Raw genomic sequence first — 26,967 nt, forward strand, 5'->3', positions numbered from 1 at the left:
TTTTTTGTTGTTTTTTTACATTTAAAATTGTCAAGCCATAATTCTGGAATAATTTCTAGATCATAAATAATGATGTCAGTTTAAATGAAAATGCAGTTCATGTTTGGATGGAGGATAGATATTTATTCACAGTGAAAACGCATGTACCCAGAGTTAATGTCACAAAATACAAAGATTATCTGCCCAGTCTGGTAAGCTCACTATTGTAAGCATTCTCTCAACCTGCACAGGTTCTTTCTCACTCACTTTCACCTTTTCTCCCTCTTTAATCTATAACCCGAATTTCACCTTAAAAATTAATGAACATGAATATTTAATGCTTAACCTTTGAGCAGTATTTATTAAGGAAAGAATAAAGCAAATTATCTAATCTTCAGCCCCAGGTATTTTAAAGTGGAATTATCTTCTAAAACAGAAAACAATAGTAGGTGACAGCAGCTCTAACACAAGTTAGTGAAATAAGGTTCATAGGTGCTGGGAAAAGAACTCAGAAGTACAGGTCTTCACTGGACTGAACTTTAATCTGCATGTAGAGACACATGGCCGTAATATATGTAAGGCTCGGCTTGAGTGCCAACACATGAAATTCTCCTCTTTCTTTTCAGAGTCTAGAAAATATACAGGTATAGAACTTAAATATACATATAATCTAATTTATTGTTTTAGTTTCCTGGGAGTCAGGCCAACTGGGTAAGAATTCCTGATTCTGAATGATAGTCCTCTGAATGGGTTTTTTAATTAATGCAATTAATTAGCAATACAGTGAGTGTCCTCATAGGGAAGTCTTCATTTAACACTCCCTGAAGAGGCATTATAATTTTACACTGAAGTATAATGCAACTAAGACTTTTAAAGGATACTAACCAACTTCTTTTCTAATGGGGTATTTCAGTAAATTGTTAATAAGTTTCATATACCACTAACTGAAACTAATTCTGTATATTTTATTCAAACAAAAACAAAAACAAAAACAACCTCTAAGACTAATAGACTGACTTCACCATTAACTGGCTCTGTGAAGCCTTACTTAGGTATATGGCAAGTTTGCGATCTAAAGGTAATTCACCTTTGAAAAACTGATCAGCTTGGTAGTGAAGACATCCCATAGATGTTCCCTCCTTAATACTTCATCTACGAATCTGCTTCTCTCACCACACACAGAATCAAATGCTATCTCAAAACGCAAGTTCGTCTGAAGGCATACAGAGCCTTAATGTTCTGGTACATAAAATTCAGTTTTACAATCCCTACTTGAAAGGGTTTGGTTTTTCATGTAAAATTAATCACAGTGTTACCTGTTTGTGAAGAAAAACTTCCTACTTACATAACACTTTTTTTTTTTTTAAAGACCATGGCAACACAGATAGGAACTGAATTCTGGAAAATATTTATCTGATAATTAATACTTACATTTTATAATAACTTCACAAATAACCTGAATACCTTTATAACTTTCCCTAATCCTGCACAGGAATAAGACATGCAGGTATCTAGACTGAAAAGCAGTAATACTGACATTACTTGGAAGCCTGACCTAACAGCTGGCTAAAATTCTGTTTTTCTCAAATTCTTGCTCTCCTCTAAATATCCTACTCCTATAGAACAGTGACTTACTGTATAGAATTCAACATAATTTCAAGAAAAGGTACTTTACAGGTAAGTCCAAACTTTATTTAAAACTATATCTTAAATTTAACGATGCCAAACATCACAAGAAAGGAAAAAGAAAACCAAAATGAAGACCAAAAAAAGGAAAGAAAGAAGAAAAACAAACAACCCCACAGCGTATCAAGGCTTCAATCTGTCCAGAATTCAGTTTCTGATGTTTTAAACTGCCACGGGCAGAAATTAGCACACCTATCAAGAATGCAGTGTCAAACTAATTTACATTTTTATACAGATCAAAACAGATGTTTATTTAGTGCCACGTTCATATATGCATTGACTAACGTAAAGCGAGTTAGATGAGTCTCAGAAGACATCTCATACGCTTTGGGCTCCCACTGTTTCTGAAAAACAGAATAATGTGCTATAAATTACTGAATTAAGACATTACTAGAATTTATTATTGTTCTCTTACATTAAAACTTTCAGCATGAAGTTTTTATAAAGGAAATACTAATTTAGTTTATAAAAACAGATGAGGATTTCTGTTTGAAGATGGTAGACGAGTGGATACTTCCTGTCTCTTAAAGCTCCATCAGGAAAAAAACCCAACAAAATAAAACCTATAAAACGGACTAAATCCCGACCAGTAAGAGTGGCTAGGAGGGAGAGCAGGACCTGGGACAACAACAAAGCCCTGGAATGCTGGAAGCAGAAGGAGGTGCAAGGAGGCGAGGTGGGGCAGAGCACAGATAAGAGTCTCACAAGTAAAACTGGGCTCAATACTGGGAAATTAGCTGAAAGTTTGATAGTGAGTCTGTCCTTCTCTTCACCTAGGAAAAGCAAAAACTGATGAACTGACAGAATAACAAAAAGAAAATCCTTTGATTTTTGATGCAAGACCGTCTCCTCTGAGTGGCCCAGGGGTTGTGCTATTAGATCCATGAAGAAGGAAATATGGGATTATCACTTGGCTCTGCAATCAGTCATGTTTACAGAGAATGGTCTTCAGAACAAGTAAAGAAGTTTTTTTGTTTTTGTTTTAAAAGATTTTATTTACTTAGACAGAGACAGAGATCACAAGTAGGCAGACAGAGAAAGAGACGGGGAAGCAGCCTCCCTATTGAGCAGAGAAACCCGATGAGGGGCTCGACCTCAGGACCCTGAGGTCATGACCTGAGCCGAAGGCAGAGGCCTAACCCACTGAGCCACCCAAGCACCCCAAAGTAAAGAAGTTCTAACTATTATAGTTACAAAAATGTGTGTTTGTTTTTATAACCTTAATGTAAGAGGAGGAGTAAAACTGAATAGAGAAAGCGGAAGGGTAAGGGAGTAGCAGCTAAGTCATGACCAAAGTTGATGGGACTAGAAAACATATATTTAAAATAATGAAGGTAACACACAGAAAAGCCAAATAGTGAAAGAAGGAGAGAGAAGTCCAAATGCTCACTTTTCATAGGGAAGATAAGAGATGTCTGAATTTTAAATTAAGAAAAGTTACAAGAATATTATTTAGATGCGTTATGGACATTGGGAAAGGTATGTGCTATGGTGAGTGGTGTGAAGTGTGTAAACCTGGCGATTCAAAGACCTGTAACCCTGGGGCTAATAATACATTATTTGTCAATAAATAAATCAATAAACAAATTTTGAAAAAGAGTATTATTTAGAGATAAAGAGGGTCTCATTCAAAAGAACTAAAAACCAATATTTAAAAGAAATGGGCTCCTGCCAGTTTATCACGAATTCTTTTGTACTTTTCCTTCTTAAAATTGTTGCTTCTACTACCTTGCTAAAACTCAGGATTTTAAAAATGGAAAAAAATTATCTGTTAATATCACTTTATAAATCAGGTAACAGATCAAGACTTTTTACAGAATTATGCTTCTCTTCCAATATTTGTCTTAAATCTTCCAAGTCCTAGTAGTGGATTTAAAATACAAACTGATGGTATCAAGGTTCATTAATATTTCAATATGATATGGTTCAAAGTGATTAACTTACCAGGTTCCTTTAGTGTCTGAGAATTCCCAGCTAATTCTTCAGTCTGCATTTCACAAAGTATTTCACCAGATAAATGGTTTTTCTGTTCTTCTTCTACCATTTTCTTCCTTAGATCTGCCTTTGGAATGAAAAAAAAAAAAAAAAGAAAGAAAATCAGTTTACATCCCAGCAGTATTTGTCATATAAAGACAAGTTTAATTAAAGAGAGCAGAATACCTCTGAATATATTGTCAGTTTAAGTGGTAAATCTTCAACTTTCACAAAGTCTTCTTCATCAGATTTTTGACTTATGTTACCAGATTCTGCTTCCTGTGAGATAAATTGTATTGAATGAAGGCAAAGCACTCCATCTCTGGATCTAAACCTTCAAAGTAATCCATGCCAAGGATAAAATGGATTCTTATATACATCAGTAATTCTATCCTATTTGGGTTTTCTTCTGTGTTCAGCTCTATGAATTAAAGCAAAGCTGGAGTGCACGGGAAGGGCCATGCACTTGAAGCTGTGGGTCATACTGTCGAACGTTCCATCCCCATTTGCAAAAACAAAGAGCCAGTTTATACAGGTTAAAGGAAGAAACGGTAGTTACACTGAGGCCTAAAACAATTAAAAGAACAACTCTGGTTTCTTGATAATGTTTATAGAACGCATCAGAATGTATCCAGCAGAATTAAGTGAACATTTAGCATATAGACTTTCAGTATCCACTCTGTGGAAGCTGAGAAAGATAAAGCATGAATCTAGTGACTTACTTTTGTTATCACTTCAGTGTCTCTCTGAAACTTAAATCCTTTTATTCTCCTGTTTCTCCTTTCTGATTTTTAATAGTATCATTTTACTAATACCCAAGTGGAAACCTTGGATTTTTCCTCTTCTTTCAACATTTCTCATCCAGCTCTAAGTTAGTACTTGGTTCCTATCATAAGGGAGCCTTCTAAAGTAGCATCCTTGACAACACTCATCAGTCATCAGATTCCTCTTCAAAAACCATGATGTTGGCCATTTGACTTTCTTGCGCAAAGACCTTCAGTAGTGTCCCCTGCCTAAATTTCAAATTTAAATCCTTCTATAATCAAACTTTAATTTCAATTGCCTCCTAGAACAACTCTACGCACTCATTAAATTACAGTCAAAATAAGTCTAAACAGGTAACTTTCAGAGTTAGAAATGTTAATTTCACTGTTGTCGAAGCCATCAAAACAGGTTACTAGTTCTAGTAATGTTTTTGAAATAATTATAGGCTTCCTGAGAAATTAGGAAATCATAATTTTAACTATATCTTTAGTAAGAAAACTGATGTTAATTTAAAAAAATATATGAAACACATTCCTTAGACCTCAAAGTTTATTGTTATAAATTCCTTAATGTTTTCAAATAAGAGAAAGGATATAAAACACAATCCAAAGTCCAAAAAATAACCCACATGCTATAAAATTATAGCATGAAACAAAAATGTCCAGAGTAAAACAACTTAACCTACCTACATCTTAAGTACAGATTTGCTACTATATATTTCTGTCATTTACCATAAGGAATCTACTGCTGTCGAACTGTAAACTTTAAGGTTTACCAACCTGATACAGTTTTATCAAACTGTAAATTTTCAGGTTTATCAAATGTTTTTAAAACATTTATGAAATGTCAGGCCTGGGTACTGTAAGAGATTAATGATGATTCACATATAGTGTTCAGATCTGAACCTGAACACTCTCAATGTTGCTACCTAAAACTCAAAATACGGGTCATAAACTTATAAAAAAGTACAACAGCTTTTAGATTTTGATATCTGATCATCTTAATTCACTATCACCCTTCTATTGAAGTTTAAACTAAGTTTGAGTAAGAAATACCTTTTGGCAGTTTCTAAACCTAAACACAAACACAAATAAACCTCAACACAGTCTGTTTACAGACAGAAAATGTTAACCTGAAAAGGAAGAAATATGCATAGAAATGAAACGTAGATGATACATACATAGTCATTCACTAACACCGGAGATTCAGTATCAGGACTTCCAGCCAGAGAGCTCTCAGGAGTTTCCTGAGCAGATTTAACTTCTTTGACTGTAGGCACCAAGGTTTCGATTTCGGTTAAAGGTAAAGGCAAAGGATTAGGCTGTTTAGATGAATCAATGGTAGTGAGAGTGTCCTGTTGAACAGCGCTATTTAAAGGTTGCTCGTTTTCCAAGATATTGAGGTAACAGGGTTTCACAGGAGTGCTATCATGGTCATCTGTCATCAAAAGAAAGTCTTAATATTAGTGTAATGCAACAGTTACTAAATTTCAGTATTATACCAAAAAGACAGTATGTATGAAGGAGTAATCAAGACATTTAAGACTCAAAAGAAGAGACAACTACAAGTTTTCCTTATCAATGATTCCTAAAATTAGTTGATCAGATTCTGGAGATGTTTTAAAAATTAGATTCCTGAAATCACCCAATTTCTAACGATATTCATGAGTAATACCCAGGAATGGGTATTAAATCCCTCAAGTTTGTATCTAAAGATGTTTTCTTTAAAGAAAAAGTATAAAAACCTTTTTAAAGGTTTTTTCTGTGTGTTTGTCAACTTTTCTTGAGCACCTGTTTGCAGAAAGAAAGCTCTCATGTTTTCTACAAAGAACTGAGGGAAATAAAAAAGACATACCTCAGGTCCAAAATACCTTCAAACTTACATTAGCTAAGAATTTAATTTCTTTTTCTTAGCTTTTAAAAGTACATAAAGGGCACTTTAAATAATCTTAAAATTGAACACTTTAGATTTCTTGCCTTTACTAGTAGTGGGTTCTTGTTCTGATGGGACATTTTTGCTTTCTCCTGATTTTTCAAAGTCATGTTGTAGTACCTAGAAGGAAAAAGTGACGTCTTAATAGCAGGGCCTAAAATATATGGCCATTACATATAGGAGATGGTTAGGAGTTTATGGTGTTCGTCCAACCTGAGAGCTTCATACAAGTGAATTTAAAAATGTCTTCTGAAAATGTTTCAGGAAGGATGCTGTAGTTGAAACTTTAAGAGGGTTAAGTAGAATGTTTCATTTTCTTCTTAACCTCAAAATAATAGAGAACTAGAGTATTATGGATTCCACTATTTAAAAAAAATTTTTTTTTTCAAATCAGACTCAATCTTGAATGAAACTAAAAGATCACTTATTTGTGGAGCATAACAAATAGCATGGAGGACATGGGGAGTTAGAGAGGAGAAGGGAGTTGGGGAAAATTGGAAGGGGAGGTGAACCATGAGAGACTATGGACTCTGAAAAACAATCTGAGGGTTTTGAAGGGGCAGAGGGTGGGAGGTCGAGGTACCAGGTGGTGGGTATTATAGAGGGCATGGATTGCATGGAGCACTGGGTGTGGTGCAAAAATAATGAATACTGTTATGCTGAAAAAAAAAAAAAAGATACCCATTTATATGTAGGTGTTAAGTGAATGGAAGAATTGACCAGGAGGGGAGAAAGATAAAGCCAAGTGCCTTCAGCAGGAGGAGAGAACAAAATCAGATTCATCTCATGCTTGGAGAAAGGAATCCAGTGGTGGATGAAAAGAGGGCAGTGGTGGTGGTTCTCTGAAGCTGTTAAAAGAAAATGCAAACATCAAGGTTCTTTCCCCCAACTTTAACAGAAAATGGGAGATTATATTTTGGATAAATTGAACTAGTAAGCCTCAGATCAGGGGGGCTGCCTGGGGTAAGGGTGGGGTACAGAAAGCACAAATGAGGACAGGATAAAAAATCATGCTGAAAATAGGATTAAGCAAAAATCTGTAGAGTGATGGGACCCCCAGCAGCATTCCCACATGGAGCTCCTGAACACAGGCAGCCAAAGAGGTATGACTACCTCCTCCCAGGGAAGAAGAAAGGAAGACCCTTCTTTGGAAAAACAAACCACCTCAGAGAAAAGACCAATAGGTATTAACATTTGGGATTTTCTGTCAAAAAGCTGTCTACCCAAATGCCCTACAGGGAAGCCCAGAATAACCCCAACCAGCTTCCTGGTGTATCATTTTTTAGTATGAACACTGAAGGTACCACAGACATTTGAAGAAACCACCAGGTGGGTAAGAGATGATAGCACATCTTTGAACTAATAGCATGCTATAAAAAAGTAATCAGAAAATAAAAGTATTTAGAAATTAAAAATATGACATTCATAGAAGTATTAAAGTCAAAGAAATCTCCCAGGAAGTAAAACAAAAAGAGCAAGGGAATGATAAAAGGGAGAGAGGAGAAAATTAGAAAATCAACACGAGGGCTAATAATGTCTGATAATATTAATTCCAAGAGGAATAAAAAGAGAAAATGGAGGGGAAGCAATGCAAATAAAGAAAATTTAATAAAATAAAGGACATGGTTATTGACTGCTTACAGACCCACTGAGTATGCAGTACAGGGAATGAAAAAAGACATAACAAGGGTATCAGTATAAAACTTCAGAACTCCGGGGAGTGGGGGCAGGGAGCTCTAGGGTGGGAAAGAAAAAAGACTACAAAGAATCAGAACTGAAAAAGGCATCAGCCTTCTCAACAGAGGCACTGAAAACTGGGAAGACAAAGGAGGCACTGAAATGATGTTTCAACATGGAAGAATTTAAGATTTTCTTAGACCCATAATGTCTCAAAATGTTTCTTTTATGCACTCTTTCTCAGAGAGGTACTAGAAATGTGCTCTACCAAAAATGAGGCAAAAAGAGGACAAAACTGGATTCCACAAACAGATGGAATAAAGAATGACAAAGGAACTCCCAGGCTGCTCGCTAGGGAGCAGGTCTAATGAAGAGCCAAAGCCAGGACTGAGCGGGAAGGATGAAATGACAAACTGGTACATGCAGAAGAGTCCACTGAGAGGTTCACACAGCTGTTGCTGGGCAGAACAAAGACTTGGGTATGGAGTCAAAGAAAATCAGGCAAACAAAAAATGGAGACAATTATTAATTTCAAGTGAAAAAATGTATAAGAATAAGCAACAAACAGTATTTGCTTAATTCAGCAAGTCGGTAATATTTATGTAGTTTGGTTAGATCTTTGGCTAAATGTAGATTTAAGCAAAAGATACAACTGAATGAGGACAGGATTAATATAATTAAATGAGGAGTCTTAAGTGACCTCAAAGTTTTCATCTACTATAATAGGAAGTCAATGGAGAATGTCTAACACATAACTAAATAAATATACACACATACTATTCAAAAATAGAGTTAAATAACGAAAGAAATCATACAAAATGCTGCCTATGGGACACGATGAGGTGGAGGTAGGAAAGGGGATGATTTTATTATATACTGTTTCCATGTATAACTAGGAAGTAAAGATACATGAAAAATCCAGATCTTCTAGATAATGTCACAGTTTTTAGGACCTGTTACCCCCACATCCCCCAAAATTAAAGCGCTTTAAGTATAAGCATTCCTAAATGTAAAAATAAACTAGTATTTGATTGAGATTTCTGTAAGGATGTTAAAAAGATTTGTTTATTCATGAAAATGAGAATAGAGAAACAGTAAATTCTGACATCCTTAAAAAGGATCTGCCTTCAGTAGTTGAAGACGACTGGGGGAAGGTGTGTTTGTCTGGACTGGAATACCTGATCATCGTGTTCCATTTCTTCTGTAGCTTCGGTGTTAGCCTGAAGTGAAGTCTGGACATCCACAGGCCCCTCTTCAAATTCTTCTATTTCTTCATCCTCATTCTCATCTTCTCCACTTCCATAATTAGTCAAAGCCTGAGTTTCAGCCTTGGACAAGTCTAAATTGATTAATACAGTTTTTAGGAAATTTTCAGCACTAAACCTTAAGAGTAGCTACCATGTACTACATTCCTGCACTGCCCAAGTCCTTTACGTAGGATATCTGAAATCTTCCCAACAGTAAGCAGTGGAACACTGTGGTGCAGAAAGGACAGGGCATCTGGTCAGAGCCACACCAGATCATTCAGAGTTGTTGGGACACCAAATTCGACATTCATTATACTCTGCCCAACTGTTTGGATAAGTGACCTGCAAAGAGCTAACATATAAACCCAGTATAGAGCCTTTACACTTACTAATGGACACCGGACATTCTTCACTTTCTTCATCTTCCTCTTGATCAGAAACATCCGATCTCACATTTTTGGGACCATCACCACCATACATCTCAGATGTCTGAGTCTGCTTAACTGTTTCAGTTTCATCCTTGTCCTAGCCACAAATACATGTAATGAATTCCTTAAAATGCATTTTAAAAGGTATATACTAATAAGCCCATCACAAAAATTAGTCATGATCTAATAAAAAATATAAGAAGTTGTTTTTAAGAGAAAATAAAGTTTTGTTGGAAGAAAGGCCATTTGATGATAAAGTTTTCTCTCAAACATTAAGTTAAAGCTCTTAAAGTTATTTATCTTTTGTCTCAAAAACATTGTTGTTTTTTTTTTTTTAAAGATTTTATTTATTTATTTGACAGAGAGAGATCCCAAGTAGGCAGAGAGGCAGGCAGAGAGAGAGGAGGAAGCAGGCTCCCTGCTGAGCAGAGAGCCCGATGCGGGGCTCGATCCCAGGACCCTGAGATCATGACCTGAGCCGAAGGCAGCGGCTTAACCCACTGAGCCACCCAGGTGCCCACTCAAAAACATTGTTTTTAGGCACAAATTAGCCACTTACTTTGTCTTCATCATCAATTTCTCCAGCAGGTGAGCCATGATCTCCTTCAAGAATCCTTTTGGCCTATAAGCAAATTAAACAGAATTTAGGGGTGACCTTTCAGCATTATACTTAGATATTCAGTAACTTTAATATATGCTGTTTTTGACCACAATCCAAAGAGCTGAATGCTTTCTTAGAAATGTACATTCAACTATTTCAATGAAGTCTTTTAAATTAGCCAAACAAAAATCAACACTGCCTACCAGGAATAATGAGCATCTCAAATTTATTAATTCCAGAACAAAAACCTTTGACTCCCTCCCCAAACCCCAGCCTCCTTCACAGCCTTCTGAATCTCAGTAAATGGCCCTTCATGTACCAATGCATAAGTCAGACACCAGGAAGCTGCCTGTGCTCTACTTGTATTACTCACATCTGAACTGTAGGAATGCCTCATTGACTCAGTTGTCAAAATGGATCTGCTGGTGTGCACTCAGAGCTTAGTCACACCGTTCCCTACCTGCAGTACTGCAACGGCCTTCCAACTGGTCTCTGCTTCTATCTCTTCCTTCCTACGATTCCTATGCAATGTGATATCTAAACAAGTCTTTTTAATTGCACATGTGATTATGTCCCTCCTCTATTTCAAAGTTTCCCATGGGTTTCCATCATGTTTAGAATAAAATCAAACAGAAGACCCTTAGCTGCCATTGTTAAGGTCCCATAATTTGGCTTTACCCACCTAGGTAACCTCATCTACACTCTCACTTCCTGTGAGGTATTCCCGCTACCCCGGCCTTCTACAGGTTCTCCAAACTGCTCAATCTAGCCTCAGTCTTTGAACTTACAGTTTTCGCTGCCTGGAATGTCCTTCCCTTTCATCTTCTTAATAAACGCCTTGTCTTTCTTGCCCTAGTTTATACTTCACCCACTTAAACAGCCTCATGAGACTGCCTATCTTGAAGTAGTCTTTCCAAGCATTTATTATGGTTTTATCCTGTTTTATTTTCTTCAAGCACTTGGCAATGACTGAAATGATCTGAAACTTACTTATGTCTGGAGTGAAAACACTAAGAAAAGTGTGAAACGGGTGGCTTGACTTTTTCTACTTTAGATTTCAGGGAGAAGGGTTGCCTCTTTCCATTTTGGGGCCTGGCGTGCTTTCCTTCTTGTGATTATAGAGTCAAGAGGAGGGAGAGGTCTAAGGAAGAAACCTTCTGGTATCCCTCAAGTTGAGGGGAAAAATCCCATCCAATTTCATATGTGATCAAACTAATTTAATGAGGTAGAAGAAGCTACAGATGTGCAGCCGAAGTCCTAACTTGTAAACAAGCATGTATGCTGGTTGGGGTGACAGATATCCTGGTAGCTCTAAGCTCTATCAAGGTTGGAATAGCTACTACTGACAGCTGGTCAAGAACCGGATCCCAGTAATCCTCTCTTTTTGGAGCCTTGAGCGACAATTTTGTAAGACAGCTGGTAACTCTTGTCACCAATTCCTGTCTGCATTCCTAATCTTTTAGCCACTGAGGTCACATTTGAGATCCAGTATGTGCCTACCATCTGTACTGATTTAGATAATCTAATTAACTGCTTTTACTTAGAAAATATGTTAGCTGAGGTCAAGTATGCTTTTAATTAATAATGATCAAGAACTGTATTTTTATGCTAATTGTAACTACTCCCAAAATCAAAATGAATGTTATTTACCTCTTTGGCATAAGACTGTATCACTCCAGCTGCTTCTATTTTCCTTTTGCACCTCTGTTTAACAGTTATACTATTATTATCCAAATCCTGCATCAGCTTAAAGAAAGCCAATTCATTAAACAACACTTCAGATATCTCTACAAGAAGATCTTCTCCACAGTCTTTCAGTTTTCTGCCGGCAAATTTTGCCAGTGAATCCTATTACAAAGATAAACCAAGTGATTTTAAGATTAAAATAAACTTCAATTGTGGGTAGAGCAATACAGAGGATTAAGAAGTTTAAATTACAATACGCACCTAGGGAAAAAAAATTGTATTACTTTTTAATACAGAAAAGGCTAAAATTAATGGCTGAGACTACTACACAGATTACTTTTTTTAAGATTTACTTATTTATTTAGAGAAAGAGACAGACATGCAGGAGCAGGGGGAGGGGCAGAGGGAGAAGGAGAGAATCTCAAGCAGACTCCCCACTGAGCATGGAGTCCTACACAAGGCTTGATCTCAGGACCCTGAGACCATGACCTGAGCAGAAACCAAGAGCTGGACATTTAACCGACTGAGCCACCCAGGTGCCCAACATGGTAATATTCTTTAGTGATATTAACCTAAGTAGGAATCATGCTAGGCTCCTCTAAAGAGTATACTAAAGGAAAAGAACAGGACATGTAATCATCAATAGATTTAGTCCCTAATTAATAGAACTGGTGGCCACAAATGAGTAAACCAGAGGATACATATTTACCATAGTAAGAAGCTGAGGTGCCCAGAGAGGAAAATACAAGTCCTCCCTTTCTCAATGTTAACATCAGGGTACTTTTCAAGTTCCCCTGTTTTATATAAGCCAGGCAGTCATTCTAATTTAAACTTCTTCTTCAGAATCAGTTTAAAAGCAAACTTTAGCTCTATCCAAGTTGCAATAAAGCATCATCAAATGAGTAAATCAGCTATATTCTGGACATTTTTTATAAAACTGCATTTCCTTTTCTTCCTAAAAATAAGGACTACGCCATTTAGAAAACAGGCAAACAACTATATTCTGTGTCTCCTCCCTCCAAAAAACCATCTCATCTAGCAAAGTTGTAGAGAAGTATAAATGTGGCTGCCTTGTAAGGAAAAAAAAACCCTCACTGAATAGGTTTCATAGAAAAAAGTAGATTTTAAGTTCTATCTCATGAAAAATTTTCAATAGTCTGGGCAAGATTTACTGTAAACCAGTCTTTATTCTTTTCTAGGTCCCTTTGTGGAAAAAAAAAAAAAAATCAGGTATGGGATAAAAGAAAAGCAGCCAGGTTTTCTTAGGAAAAAAAATCTTATTTCCAAATTAATACGTTGGCATCTGTCTCAATTATGTAACAGCAAACAAAACTGAAGAAGGATTGCATGGAACTTGATATATAAAAATATTTAATTATAAAGGATTTCTCTTTGAGCCTGATTCTAGAATGGAGTTCTTTCTTTCTGTAGGAATAAACTAGTTAATTTTATAAAAACATATTTATCTAAAATTATCCTAAATATTTTTAAACCGTGTAACAACAGAGATGCCTAATATATTCCTTATATATTATGTGTTAGTATAATTTGGTTAAATAGAGCCATCATGACTTAAAACCTATTACTGAATTTGTACTTTGGCCTTAATAAAACAAAATGGAAAATTATAGTGATGGAAATTTACATCAAGCCTCAGGTTTTAAAAGTTATTGATAGACAAAGTGATTATACTTTCTTTAAAACCAATTTAAACACATAGGAAGTCAGGAATAGTTTTATGGGAAATTTCTGTAATCAAGTTGAAAAGATAAACATATTTCCTAGTTTGGAGTAATAATACACATCACTGAACTACCCCTATGGGAAAACTTATCTGCATATTGAACTGGAAAGATGTTTACTGTATGAAGTAAGGTATCCTTACTTAACAAGGGGATTCTCAACCTTAGCACTGCTAACATGCCACCAGATATTAGTACCAGCCACTTTCTGCCTGTATGATCAATGTCTGCAGGCACTGCAAAACTGCCGCCAGTTTAGAATCATGACCTTAACATTAAAGTTACTATTACAGCCTAAGAAGTCTCTATAATCAACAAGTGGTTTCTGGTTTCTAAAATTTCCCACACTGGAAGAAAAATTTTAGAAAATAGCATAGAATACTTCCTAAACAACGACCCTGAAATGTTCTTACTGGATAGGAGAAAAATCAAAACAAAATTTTATTCAAGTTTGGCTAGGCCTTAGATGATCGAGTCAAAGAAAGACACAGGTCCTATTACTTTTTTTTTTTTTTCAAGATTTTATTTATTTATTTGAGAGAGACAGAGTGAGCAGGGGGACTGTGAGAAGGGGAAGCAGGCTCCTCACTGAGAAGGGAACCTGATGTGGGGCTGGATCCCAGGACCTTGAGATCATGACCTAAGCCAAAGGCAGACACAACCAATGGAGCTACCCACGTGTCCCATAATACAATTTTGTTTTTAAACCACATAATGAAATAACCTAAAAAGGTATTGAAATGTCATGCCCAGTGGATACCAGAATGGACATTTATCTGAATAAATTGCATATTGCCAGAAAATGGCAAAAAAAGTAATAATAATCCCAACTAGAGGGTAAATATATTGTTGTCATACAAGTATAAACTCTTACCTGTAATATACTTCCCAGTTGTTTATGAAAGAACTTTACAAATTCTTTGCTCTCATCATTTTGCTGGGTGAGAGTCAAAACCATACGTCTTACTGAAGTTAGAAGTTGAGAAGAGCATACTTCATCCATGTGCTCCTGAGAAAAATCCTAGTTTGTTAGGACCATTATTTAAGAAATATTAATTCACATGAGACTTTTTTTCTTGCACAGATGCTTCTCAACTGTCAGATATATGTTTAGAAATATCTATTCATAAGAAGAGCCAAATTCCTGCACTACACATGTTAAGGGGTTTGTACATTTTGACCCACCATAGCAGGTAACAGCCAGTAAAAGAAATGGGCTGATTCAATACTTCTCATTCCTTCCTTCCTGTATCTTAAGGAGAACTATTTATGCCCTAGTCTCTATATTGCCTGTCTCCACATTTGCAGTTCAGTTCATTTCAACCACACTCTTAAAACTCACCTCACACATCTTCTACCCGAGCTTTCTCAGCCTCGCTTGGCATTACGGAGACTGCACGGCGCAGGAGCTTCACCGGCACTGTGGCCTCTACCCACGACATGCCAATAGCACCCTCTACTCTCCTATGTCAAGAGAGCTGAAACTGTATGTAGACATTGCAAGATGCTTCTAGGGTCAAAACACCCCCAGTCGTCCTAACTTTCCAAATAAAGCCTTTTTGGGCAAGTCTCTTCTCCTTCATCTTCCTTCAGAAGCACGTGCAAACTACCTAATAATCCAAATCTTGGATCACTTTTGAAGGTGAGTCCATAAAACATCCACATCAAGTACCTCAAGGTTCTCATTCTTCTTCTGCCACTACACTCATTTGGGCACCTTTATTCAGGTGAGTTCATGTTTTGTTTGTTTTCTTCCTATAGAAATGTGTAAAGTGAGGTGGCTAAACTAGATGATTTCTAAGGTTTCTTAAATTGAAGGAATTATGATCATTTTTTAAAAAAATCATGTGACAGAGCAGGCAGTTGGGGGAGGGGAGAGGACAACCGTCCCTTGTCTTCAAGGGATCAAATACCAGAGGAGAAAGTCAGATACAGGAATAATCAATCACTACATGCTGTGCACTGTCCAACAGATGATACTTCTTAACTCTGGGATCTGTTTCTTATTTATCACCTAGCACAGTGGCTAGCTCACAGGAGACACTCCTTACTTGCTGAATATACAGATATAATAAAAGCAGCACACACCAGGTCTATAAGGAGCTATGGCAGTATATAAGAAACAACAACAATTATCTCTGAAGAAAGGATATTTCTGACAAGCTGAAAAGAGTGAAGGAATTTTATATTTTTGGTAATGATGACTTGTACAAAGGGCTGATATAGGAAAACGCAATGACAAGAACAGGAAATGTTGAGTGTCCTGAAGTGAGTGAGTGAGTGAGAGGACCAGATGGAGAGTGGGGCAAGATGAAGGTAGGGAAATGTACCCCATCCAGCAGGGAAATCTCTTGAAGGAGGGGCAGTCTGCTTAGTCAGCATTCATTTCATGCCTATTATGATAGGATGTTTAGGCAAAACATGAAGATCTGAATTAAGGTTATGCCTCTGGAGAGAAGGAAAGAAAGTGACTTAAGGGGAAAATCAATTTTTGACTCACTGAGAGAAAGTATGAGTCAAGAAGTCTAGCTTAGGTGACAGGATATAATGTTGACTTTAATAAAGAAGTTCTATAACTCTACCAAGAAAGTCAAGATTTGAAGTGAAATGAGACATAACAAAATAGTTAAAATCAGATTGTTAGTTCTACTCATTTTGCTGGCCTCAAAAACTTTTTGAAATGCTAAGTTTAGTAAGTGAATATTTATGAGGGGCTATCAATTAAATTAGACACAAAATGGGAAAAGCAATAAAATTTCCTAACTGTAGATGACTGCATTCTCTAAGCGTAAAGCTTAATCAGTTAGATTTTTTAAACCTTAGAAGTAATTGTACATATTAGATATTGCTAGCCATATACCTAATTTTACCAAAAAAGACCACCTTAAAACTTATTTATTGGATCACTCATGATAAAACAAAAATGTGAAACAAAAAAGGCAACACTTACCTATGCCTAAGATGAAAGCAAGTAACCGGTTGCATAGTTTAAGTCAACTCACCTGAAGGAATGGTTTCAAATTCTCAAATAAATCTACCCATCTATATACACGAACATATGCACATTCTTACAACTTGCAGGAATAGAAATATTCTTCTCTGGGAGGTGAGTACATACATTACAAATAACGGGAGATAAATTTACAGAATAACTGATGAAGCTGATGTGTTTTTAGCTTTCTTTTGTTTACCTGTCATTTTCTGAATTTACTACAACGCAATCTTTTTTAAGAATTAAAGAACAAAACACAAAGTGTTTATTCTAAGAAATTATCTCCTACCTTCAAGAAAGGAATGACTTCTTTCATAATGGCTTTAATTTGCCGGTCCAGCTGCTGAGTATCAATTCTAGGGCATGGGACAGTAGAAACTTCACTTACAGGTGGTTGTGGACCATGATTTTCAAGAGGAGTTTCTATACATTTTTAAAAGGAAAACGATTCGTTAGCAAAAGAAAGCTTGTGACCTTATACATACACATTTATTGGGAATTTTAAATATTAAAATCTGATGATTTTACACCAATACAATGGAGCATTTATGTCATTTTAGCACCCTTAACAAAAAGACAACAGTCATAAAACTATTAAATATCAGATGGGGCCACACGTTTTCTTTACATACGGAGCTCTAGTTCCTGCACTTGGACCCATCAGGAGAACTCACCTTCCGAGTTGGTACGCGCACCTGTGGCAGCAGCACCATCCTCGTCCTCAAGAATCCTGCAGGTGCATCTCGCGTTTGTGCTGCTTTCGGCCTCGATCTTCATACGCTCATATTCCCTCATTCTGGCTAATGCCTGATCTAAGTGAATCACAGTGTTACCTACATAGGAAATAAATATCTTGAGAATATATAAAAGGAAACTTCATCATGTACTCCTCACAACATATTAGTAAAAAAAAAATCTCTAACTATTGGTAAGGAAAAGGAGATGGAACAAGTTCCAGACTCTAGTTTGGGGATGGCTTACATTACTCTCTCGGACTCTGAAGTCCATACTGATCGCGCTAGTCATCATGTTGCTTCAGGTAAAAATAAATTCCAAGATGTCACCCAAATTCTAATGAAAAGGATTCAACTGAATACAAGGAAATAAGGTAAGAAAGAGGCCAAGAAAGAGATTTCTCGGTTTTCCTTTCTCCACTTCAGACAAAGTTAGTGGAGGATTTTGAGGAAACAATCAGTAAATGAAACAAAACAGATAGGACTCTAAGCCATTTGGTAACTCAAGAAAGGGGGAATAAACTAAAGGTGAAAGGAAAATTTTTCTCTAAAATGGGATGAGATCAGTTCAGACTTGACAGGTATTTTACAAGGAAGGGGGCTAGGCTTGGAGTCCATAATAGGATAAGGCAAAAGGAAGACTTACTGCTTTGGTAAAAAGTGTATATCTAGTAACAGGGCCAGGCTTAGCCCTTTTCTTTGTAGGCGGGCTTTGGAATTATCTAAATCTTGTTCTCATCATATGAACAAACACTAGAATAATAGGACTTAGATCATTTTATCAACTATGTGCTCCGGAGATCTGAATGACTGAGTCTCAGGTATCTCTTGACAGGCTACAACTAGGAAAATGAATACAGCACCTATTCATTTTTCTTTTCCCTACTCTGCTTTCCAAGTCTGGGAATCTGGGTTTTCTTCTTCCCTTTGAGTTATACAATTCTCCAAACTTCTGTTTTATTAATGATGAAAAAAAGTGCAATGCTTCATGCAGATTCAGAGTTACCTGGGTTTCTCATTAAAGATTATCTATGCTAAGAATTTTCAGTTATTGCAAATTAAGTGAATATGGGTATTGAAAATGTGATTGATGGGGCTCTGGTATCTCTGAATTTTTCCCATTAACTAGAAATCCTTAAAGGATGACCCTTAAATCAACATTTCTTCAGCTTCTATTATACATGCTAGAAAATTCTATATATTTTTCAAAGAACATAGAGCAAGTTAAGTAAGACTCCATTTTCTTAGAATGTGCAATCAGAATGATGAGATGATTTACTGAAGGCTAAAGAGTTAACAGAGGATTCTTGACTTTACACTGAGAGACTGTTAAGTCCACAGTCTTTCCACCACCATCATGCCTTTTTTGGACTTTTCTTTTCTTTTTTTTTTAAAAGATTTTATTTATTTATTTGACAGGCAGAGATCACAAGTAGGCAGAGAGGCAGGCAGATAGAGAGGTGGAAGCAGGTTCCCTGCTGAGCAGAGAGCCCGTTGAGGGGCTCGATCCCAGGACCCTGGGATCATGACCTGAGCCAAAGGCAGAGGCTTTAACCCATTGAGCCACTCAGGCGCCCCCGGACTTTTGATTCTTAATGTAATTCAAAGCCTGTATTAAAGTCATGTCATGTTCTAAGATGATAAAAAATTCTGCTTACCTAGATCATCTGTTGCAAAAGGCTCAAAATTTGAAGATACAGACATGACACTAGCATTATCAGCATCATTTTGCTCACTTATTTTGTGTGTTTCTCTCTCAAAGTTCTTCTCAAAAGTTTCCTAGGTTACAGTTTAAAAAAACAAATAAAAATCACTAATATTTCTTTTAAAAATCTTACGATGAATATTAAAAATTAACATAGAAACTAAGTATTTGCATATAACTATATACTTAAAATTGGGATATAACCAAAGTTATTAAAGGTTGAACAGTCACAGAGAACATCAAAACATTAAGTAATCTTGCAGAACATACGTTATTAAGTAGATAAAAATACACAAAGCTACTAATTAAATTGTAACTTGGAAAAGTAAACATTTTATATTATTTCTACACCCTCAGGAAAATTTTCTCATCTCCAAAGCCTAACAATTACTAGGACCTTACTATATCTGGTTTTATCAGAAGAAAAACATGACAGCATCATTCATATTTTTAAAATGAACTTTATTGAAATATAATTTACATACAACAGTGTACCCGTTAAGTGTACAGTTTGATTAGTTCTAAAACATATATATATATACATATATATACACATGTATGTATATATATACATACACCCATGTAACCATCTTCCCTAAATATAAAGACCATTTCCATAAGCCCAGAAAGTTCCTTTGTATCCCTCTGTAATCAGTCTCCACTACACCCCACTCATTGTATTTCTATTGCCACAAACAGGTTTTGCTGACTCTAGAACTTGATATATAAATGGAACCATTCAGAATATACTCTTTGGTGTATGTCTTCTTTTCTTTTGCTCAATAGGTTTCTGAAATTAATCCATGTTGTCATATGTTTCAGAAGTTCATTATTTTTGAATGGCTGAATAGTATTTCATTGTAAGGATATACCATATTTTGTTTGTCCATTTACCTGCTGATGTTCTGGTTTGAGGCTATCATGACTAAAGAACATTAGAATACAAGTGGTTTTTGTGGACATATGTTTTCATTTCTCTTGAATGAATACCCAGAAGAAAAATTCCTGGGTCACATGCCAAGTCTAACGTTTTTTAAGAAAGGGCCATACTGCTTTCCCAAGTGGTTGTACACTTTTATAATCCCATAAGTGTGAAAGTTCCAATCACTCTACATTCACACCAACACTTCTTATTGTCAATCTTTTTAATTTCAGCCTTTCTAGTGCATGTGAGGAAATTTCTCATGTGGTTTTAATGTCCACATTGGCCACCATTTACAGATCTTCTTTCATGTAGTGCCTGCTCAAATCTCTTGCCAGTATCTTACTGAGTTGTTGATCTTAAAAGCAAATTGTCAAAGTCTTTATGTTAGTATGAATTTGTCATTTATATAGTCATTATCAGACATGTGTACTAATATCATGTTCTCCTAATGGTGTCTTCTGAAAAGCAGGATTTTATTCTTTTTTTTTTTTTTTTAAGATTTTATTTATTTATTTGACAGACAGAGATTACAAGTAGATGGAGAGGCAGGCAGAGAGAGGAGGAAGCAGGCTCGATCCCAGGACCCTGGGATCATGACCTGAGCCGAAGGCAGAGGCTTTAACCCACTGAGCCACCCAGGCGCCCCATGCAGGATTTTATTCTTAAATCAAGTCTTAATTCATCAGTTCTTTCTTTTTTGTGTACCCTAAGAAATCTTTGCTTATGCTAAATCATGGAGATTTTCCTTTTAGAAATTTTGTAAGTTTTAGCCTTTTCAGGACTTTAATTTCAAAATAATTTTTCTGTATAGTGTGATTAAAGGGAATCGCACATTCTAGAACTCATTTCACAATTACGTTCTTTCCTAGCTAGAAATCTTTTAAATATTTCTCTTCAATTATGAAATGAAAGCTCTGTCTCTGATTAAAGGAAATTCAGGCATTACAGAATATGTTTTGGAAATGGAACCATTTTGTTGCTCCTTCAATTAAAACTGGAAGGTAGATGTATGTGCTTTTGCCATTTTCATGACACATGGAATAGAAGATAAAAGTGTTTCTTCCTCTTCCTAAATTTCAATTTTCATTCCCCCTTTGACTTACAATTCCAGGATGCCTACTTTTACTTCTCTCTCTCTTGGCCATGAAGGCTCTTACACACTCTCAATTGTGCCAATGCAAGCTCCATAAATGGAGTTCAAATGACCTTGGCCTGGGGCACCTGGGTGGCTTAGCTGGTTAAGTGCCTGCCTTCAGCTCAGGTCATGATCCAGGGTCCTGGGATAGTGCCCTGCATCAGGCTGCCTACTCAGTGAGGAGTCTGTTTCTCCCCGTCCCTCTCTGATCTCTCTTGCTCTCTCTCAAAAAAAAAAAAAAAAAAAAAAAAAAAAGACCTTGGCCTAGAAAACATGGAGAATCAGAATCTGTATCTGTCCAATATGGAAACCACTAGCCATGTGGCTTTGTTTAAAAAAATATTTTATTTATTTGATAGACAGAAATCACAAGTAGGCAGAGAGGCAGGCAGGGGGGTGGGGGGAAAGCAGGTTCCCCACTGAGCAGAGAGCCCTGTGTGGGGCTCAATCTTAGGACCCTGGGATCATGACCTGAGCCAAAGGCAGAGGCTTTAACCCACTGAGCCACCCAGGCACCCCTCCATGTGGCTATTTATTAAAACTTAAAATTGAGTTCCTCCGTCCCATTAAGCCACATTTCAAGAGCTTGATAGCCCCATGTGGCTAATGGCTACCATATTAGAAAATGCAGTGGGTTAAAGCCTCTGCCTTCGGCTCAGGTCATGATGTCAGGGTCCTGGGATCAAGCCCCGCATCGGGCTCTCTGCTCAGCAGGGAGCCTGCTTCCTCCTCTCTCTCTGCCTGCTTCTCTGCCTACTTGTGATCTCTGTCTGTCAAATAAATAAATAAAATCTAAAAAAAAAAAAATGCATATATAAAACATTTCCATCACTGTAGCGAGTTCTACTGGATAGCACTGGTCTAGATCTGTGGGTAGGAACACTGGATGTTGTGCTCTACTGATTAAATAGCATCAATAAAGGAAGGAATTAACATTAATGACAAATTTAAGTTTTAGAAGAAAAACTAAAGAACTAATGTAGTTATTTAAAAATAATACTAAGTAGAGTTATTTGTGTCAAGTCTACATGGTTATGAATTGAATCTCTGTGTTCCCTCCCCCCAACCCAAATTCATGTGCTGAAGCCTTAACTCCCAATGTATTAGGAGGTGGGGCCTCTGGGAGGTAATCAAGGTTTTAGATGAGGTACTGAGGGTGGAGCCCCATGGTTACATTCATGCCCTTTAAAAAAAAAAGACACCAGAGCCATGTGAGGACACACAAAGAAGATGGCCATGTGCAAGCCAAGAAGAGGGCCTTAACAAAGTACCAAATCTGCTGACACCATGATCTTGGACTCTCCCACCTCCAGAACAATGAGGAAAAAATGGCTATTGTTTAAGCCACCTAGTCTACAGTACCAAACCCAACTAAGACACCTACTTATTAAGCAGGTCAGTATCTTTAAATTTTATTTAAGTCTGCAGCAGTTATAAGGAAAAACCTTTAAAATCCTATCAGGTTAACTGTATCTCATATAGCTCAATTTCCAATTTTCAGCTTGCTGTTGATGGTAAAGGCCAATGTGCTCAAATGTTTTAAATTAACGAAGTAATACCATCTACATGAAATCTGGATTAAAAGGGAGGCAATAGAGTTATGGGAGGCAGAGAAACCATTGATGCACTCAGCAAGTTATTTCAGTGCCTAGTAAACTTTAATGTAACCGCATATCCCTTATTTATCTATATAGCTGTACCACTCTCGTCCGTTGTTCACAAAAAGGAGTATGCAATTTTCAATTAGTTATAACAACAATCCCAAGAAACAATTACTTAGATTAATTTATATTTGACATTATAAAGTGAATTAAAACCATATCGTTTTTAGCTTGTGTTCAGAGTGGTAGAGGAGCTGGAGCCTAAGATTTTAAACAGAAAAATTGACTTGGGAAAGTACTATTTTAAACCTGAGCATAAGTTGAAGAGCAAGAATTCAGGAAAAGTCCTCAACAGTTTTAAGGAAATTACTATATGTGGGGGGAAAAAAAACACACAAATCATTTGAGGAAATAGTAACTTTTCAAAAAAACTTAAAATCCTAGTAGATCAACAATGGGCAGAAACACAGGAATACTGCTTCCAACTCTATACACAGAGCAAATATCTGCTTATTAGTTATGGCACTCTTATCCATGAAAATCCACGGAGTTTCCACTGGAGTTAGCACAGGAAATCCACTGGAGTTGGCATAGAAAAGAGATGTATTTACTATCCGAGGACCCCAGAATATCTTTAAAATGATTCTGAGTCAGGTCCTTTAAGTACTGAATTCCAAATACCTAGCAAATTACCTCCTAACTATCCTAGCAGTTTGCCATCCAGTCATTCACTGGCTTATGTGCTACGTGGGGGCTATCTGGAGAACACGGAGTACGGAAAATGCACCATTTTCCTCACCACTCTTTCCCATTCCCCAAGTTCCTTTACTTTATTCACAATTTTCTTCCTAAACTTGAATACATTAAATTACATTTTTTCCCCCCTGGACAACTTTTTTCCAGGCTTCTCTTATAACCCAAAGACCTGATTTATCATTATTTATTTATTTATTTTAGGGGTCTGTGATCTGACTGCAGTCTGGTTTACTGAATGTCTTGAATAAACACAACAAATTTTACTAGATGTCTGTTGTGAGTCAATTCCTATGATGGACACTGGAAATATAAATATAAGCTATTTTACACCTTATAATCTATCATTTATACATAATTTCCAGTGTTTGTGGACATGTTTTAATGGAGTTTTATATCTCACCTCAAAATAACATGTTACATTTAGCTTTGTAAGAAGCTAAAAACCAACTATCAGGTAAATTCACAATTTATAACTACTCATTTAACTTTTCTCTACTATTACTTTACTATTACTATTACTGAAGTAATAGTTCAGTATGTTCATTAATCATTATGATAATGTTCATTAATCATTATCAGCTTACATCATCAGTGGTAGCAAGGCTTTCACTGGGGGTAAGTTCTGAGTTTGATGCTATCCAAGTACCAGAATTCACTGATTTTACATTTTCTCCTTCTTTTTCATGGTTCTCAGAAATATGTCTGGATACTATGTCCTAAATAAGAAAATAAGAACGTTACTTAAGTAAAACATTTATTTTTTATCACCAATTTAAACAACAAGCAGACAGAAGAGGAAATGAATGCTCTTCACCTAGTATATTATAAGAAAGAAATAACATTAACGATAAAACACTAAAAAATTGCTCAGAGAAAGACTTTATCTAAAGGCTACTGAAGCTGTACAAGAAGTTGTAAATAAAATGCCAAGAAAGCACACGAAAAACAGATAATACATATGGAACAGAATGTACTTCAGTCTAAGAAAGCAACCAGATACACTCATGAAGAAAATCGGTACCAGATAGGGCAGGAAAAAGAATGTTAGGTACCAGATACCTGCAATGCATATAAAGCCCTTTGTCTCAAGTAGTCTGTATTAAGTAGCTGAAGTTCATGGAAGAGTTCAATTAGAAAATGTGGACGAGATTCATTCTGAGAAATTAATGTAGCCACTTCAGAATAAATCGTATCCCGCAAAGCTTCGAACATGGAAAAATCACTCCCAGTTTCTGGAAGATACAAAAGATGAGGTTAAAGTTAACAATGATAAAATACATTCCTGGCAATTTCTATTAGCTTGTATCATTACTCAGGTTTAAATTACTTAAAAATCAAAACATACTTAATTCTATTTTAGAACTTTCAAAGTAGCAAAAAAGTCTTAAAAATTACCAAGATAAAAATAATCTCAAAAATACCAAGATATATACTATATATTAGAGAAATACTTAAATGCATAGATAACATTACCTAGCATCACATTACTCAGACTGTATTTATTTCTCAAAAAAATTATCTGGAAAATTTTACACATTTCACAGGAATCATCAGTAGAAATCTTTCAGAACTTCAATCAAATAAACTGCAAATTTTATTTATTTATTTATTTGGCTAAAAGAACTTTGTTATAGAAAAGGAAATTCATTTAATGTTTAGAATAAACTGAACGCTCACAATAAAAGCTACTATTTTAAGGTCTAATTAGGTCTACTAATTTTCAAATCTCAGCTATCATGCCGTATTGATGGAAAATTTTTGAACGTAACACGATAAAGGTCAACTTCGCTAGTGTCTTACTGCCACGCTCAGCAGAAGCTGGACCAGGCATGACCCAATGCACATTTTCAGTTTCACAGAATCTAGGCATCACTCAACAATTCTGCTACATCTATTTGTTGATAACACAGAATAATCACTCCTAGAGGTATACAGTCATACCTTTATCTTAAGAGTGAAAATCAGAAACTGTTCCATTTTGAGTTCTCTATTTAAAAAAAATCTCGGGGGCACCTGGGTGGCTTAATCAGTTAACATCCGACTCCTGATTTAGGCTCAGGTCATGATCTTGGGGTCATAAGATTGAGCCCCACATAAGGCTCCATACTCAGTGTGGAATCGGCTTGAAATCTTCTCTCTCCCTCATCTCTTACCCACTCCCCCACCCCGCTCTTACACGTGTGCGCACACTCTCACCCCCTAAAATAACTAATTTCTTAAAAAAAAAATCTCTAAGTAGTTCTTCTAGTTACTAAACTCTGTACCCTTTCTAGAGTAATAATAGAACCATGGGTACTTAAATATTCAAGTTCCACAAATATCTGTGACAAGTTTCTAAAAAAGAAAATATAAATGTTGAATGTGTTAATATATGTTGCTTTTAAATAAATACATAAAAATCATAAAGATTTAATTCACTTTTTGTAAGAGAGGGTAACGGAAATGAGGCCTAATGAAAAAACTTCCTACTTACATCTTAACATTTTCAGGCCATAATTTCTACAAGTATAATATAATAACAAATATGCAACTTCCCTATCTCGCCTCATTTATGACTATAAAATAAAATAAAATACTAAAGTTCTCTTACTAGTTTTAAAATGTTCAAATGTGATATTATAAGCAGGAACTGAAACTATCTCTGTAGGAAATCTCTACTTAAAGGAAAAACACAGAGAAGATACGATTTAATACACAGCTTCCAGTTTATATTATAGTTTGACCAGGTAAATAGAAAATGTTTATTATTTCAAAGAACAAAGCATACTTAATGACATCTGCCATTCCTCTATATGTGATAAAATTATCATTCCAAATTACATATCATAAAAGATTAAATTATCCCTGAATAATGAACTCGCTTACTGCCTACCCTCTCCCCAGCCCTGCAATAGACAGGTGGAAAGTTTTTGCCAGTTTCTCCTCCTGAACTAAAAATCCATTAGTGTAGGCTAGAAAAATCCTTGTTCTCAATCAGGTTTCTCTGAATCCATCTTATTTTAATCCTATTTTTCAGAGTTCTTTTCTTTAGGAAGTGTCACAGATATAATTTGAACTTTGTGCTAGATCCTTATTCTTTTCTTTAGATTTTCCTAAAGATTCATAACAAACTTTTGTTTTTCACTTACATATAGTGCAGGAGGTGTTAAAGAATATCTCTAATTCTAAATCGCACAGAACCGTGTTTAAATAGTGTACAGACAAAAACAGTATTTTGTAATCTTTGTAATTTTCCATGCATTTTTATTTATCATGGTCTTTGCGTGTCACTGATTTTATTTAATGGTTTATTGACTTTTTTTTTATAGATGTTGACTAGTAATGAAAAATAAGCAAGTACAACAGAAGTTACAATACTTAACACTGTAAATCAAAGCTAGGAAAAAGTAACTTTTTATTTCA

General features: G+C 36.0%; 1 protein-coding gene across 37 annotated transcripts in view; it reads right to left on the bottom strand.

Moving 5' to 3' along the window:
• Positions 1 to 26,967, bottom strand: part of PCM1 (pericentriolar material 1) — an 85,330-nt gene that overhangs the window by 2,045 nt on the left and 56,318 nt on the right. For 17 of the 37 annotated variants that reach the window (XM_044225458.1, XM_044225478.1, XM_044225471.1 and 14 more), the window contains 14 exons: positions 24,625 to 24,797; positions 24,150 to 24,281; positions 19,102 to 19,222; positions 17,384 to 17,542; positions 16,999 to 17,132; positions 14,592 to 14,738; positions 11,940 to 12,137; positions 10,248 to 10,310; positions 9,650 to 9,785; positions 9,192 to 9,352; positions 6,381 to 6,456; positions 5,585 to 5,841; positions 3,826 to 3,918; positions 3,610 to 3,727 (listed from right to left, as the gene is read on the bottom strand). In XM_044225458.1, coding sequence (XP_044081393.1) covers positions 3,610 to 3,727; positions 3,826 to 3,918; positions 5,585 to 5,841; positions 6,381 to 6,456; positions 9,192 to 9,352; positions 9,650 to 9,785; positions 10,248 to 10,310; positions 11,940 to 12,137; positions 14,592 to 14,738; positions 16,999 to 17,132; positions 17,384 to 17,542; positions 19,102 to 19,222; positions 24,150 to 24,281; positions 24,625 to 24,797 — 1,968 coding nt within the window. Of the gene's footprint in view, positions 1 to 102; positions 2,010 to 3,609; positions 3,728 to 3,825; positions 3,919 to 5,584; positions 5,842 to 6,380; positions 6,457 to 9,191; positions 9,353 to 9,649; positions 9,786 to 10,247; positions 10,311 to 11,939; positions 12,138 to 14,591; positions 14,739 to 16,998; positions 17,133 to 17,383; positions 17,543 to 19,101; positions 19,223 to 24,149; positions 24,282 to 24,624; positions 24,798 to 26,967 lie in introns of those variants that run through there. The other 20 variants (XM_044225492.1, XM_044225491.1, XM_044225485.1 and 17 more) reach the window with 3 other exon arrangements.

This window comes from Neovison vison, chromosome 11 (genome assembly GCF_020171115.1).
Source record: "Neovison vison isolate M4711 chromosome 11, ASM_NN_V1, whole genome shotgun sequence".
Lineage (NCBI taxonomy): Eukaryota > Metazoa > Chordata > Mammalia > Carnivora > Mustelidae > Neogale > Neogale vison.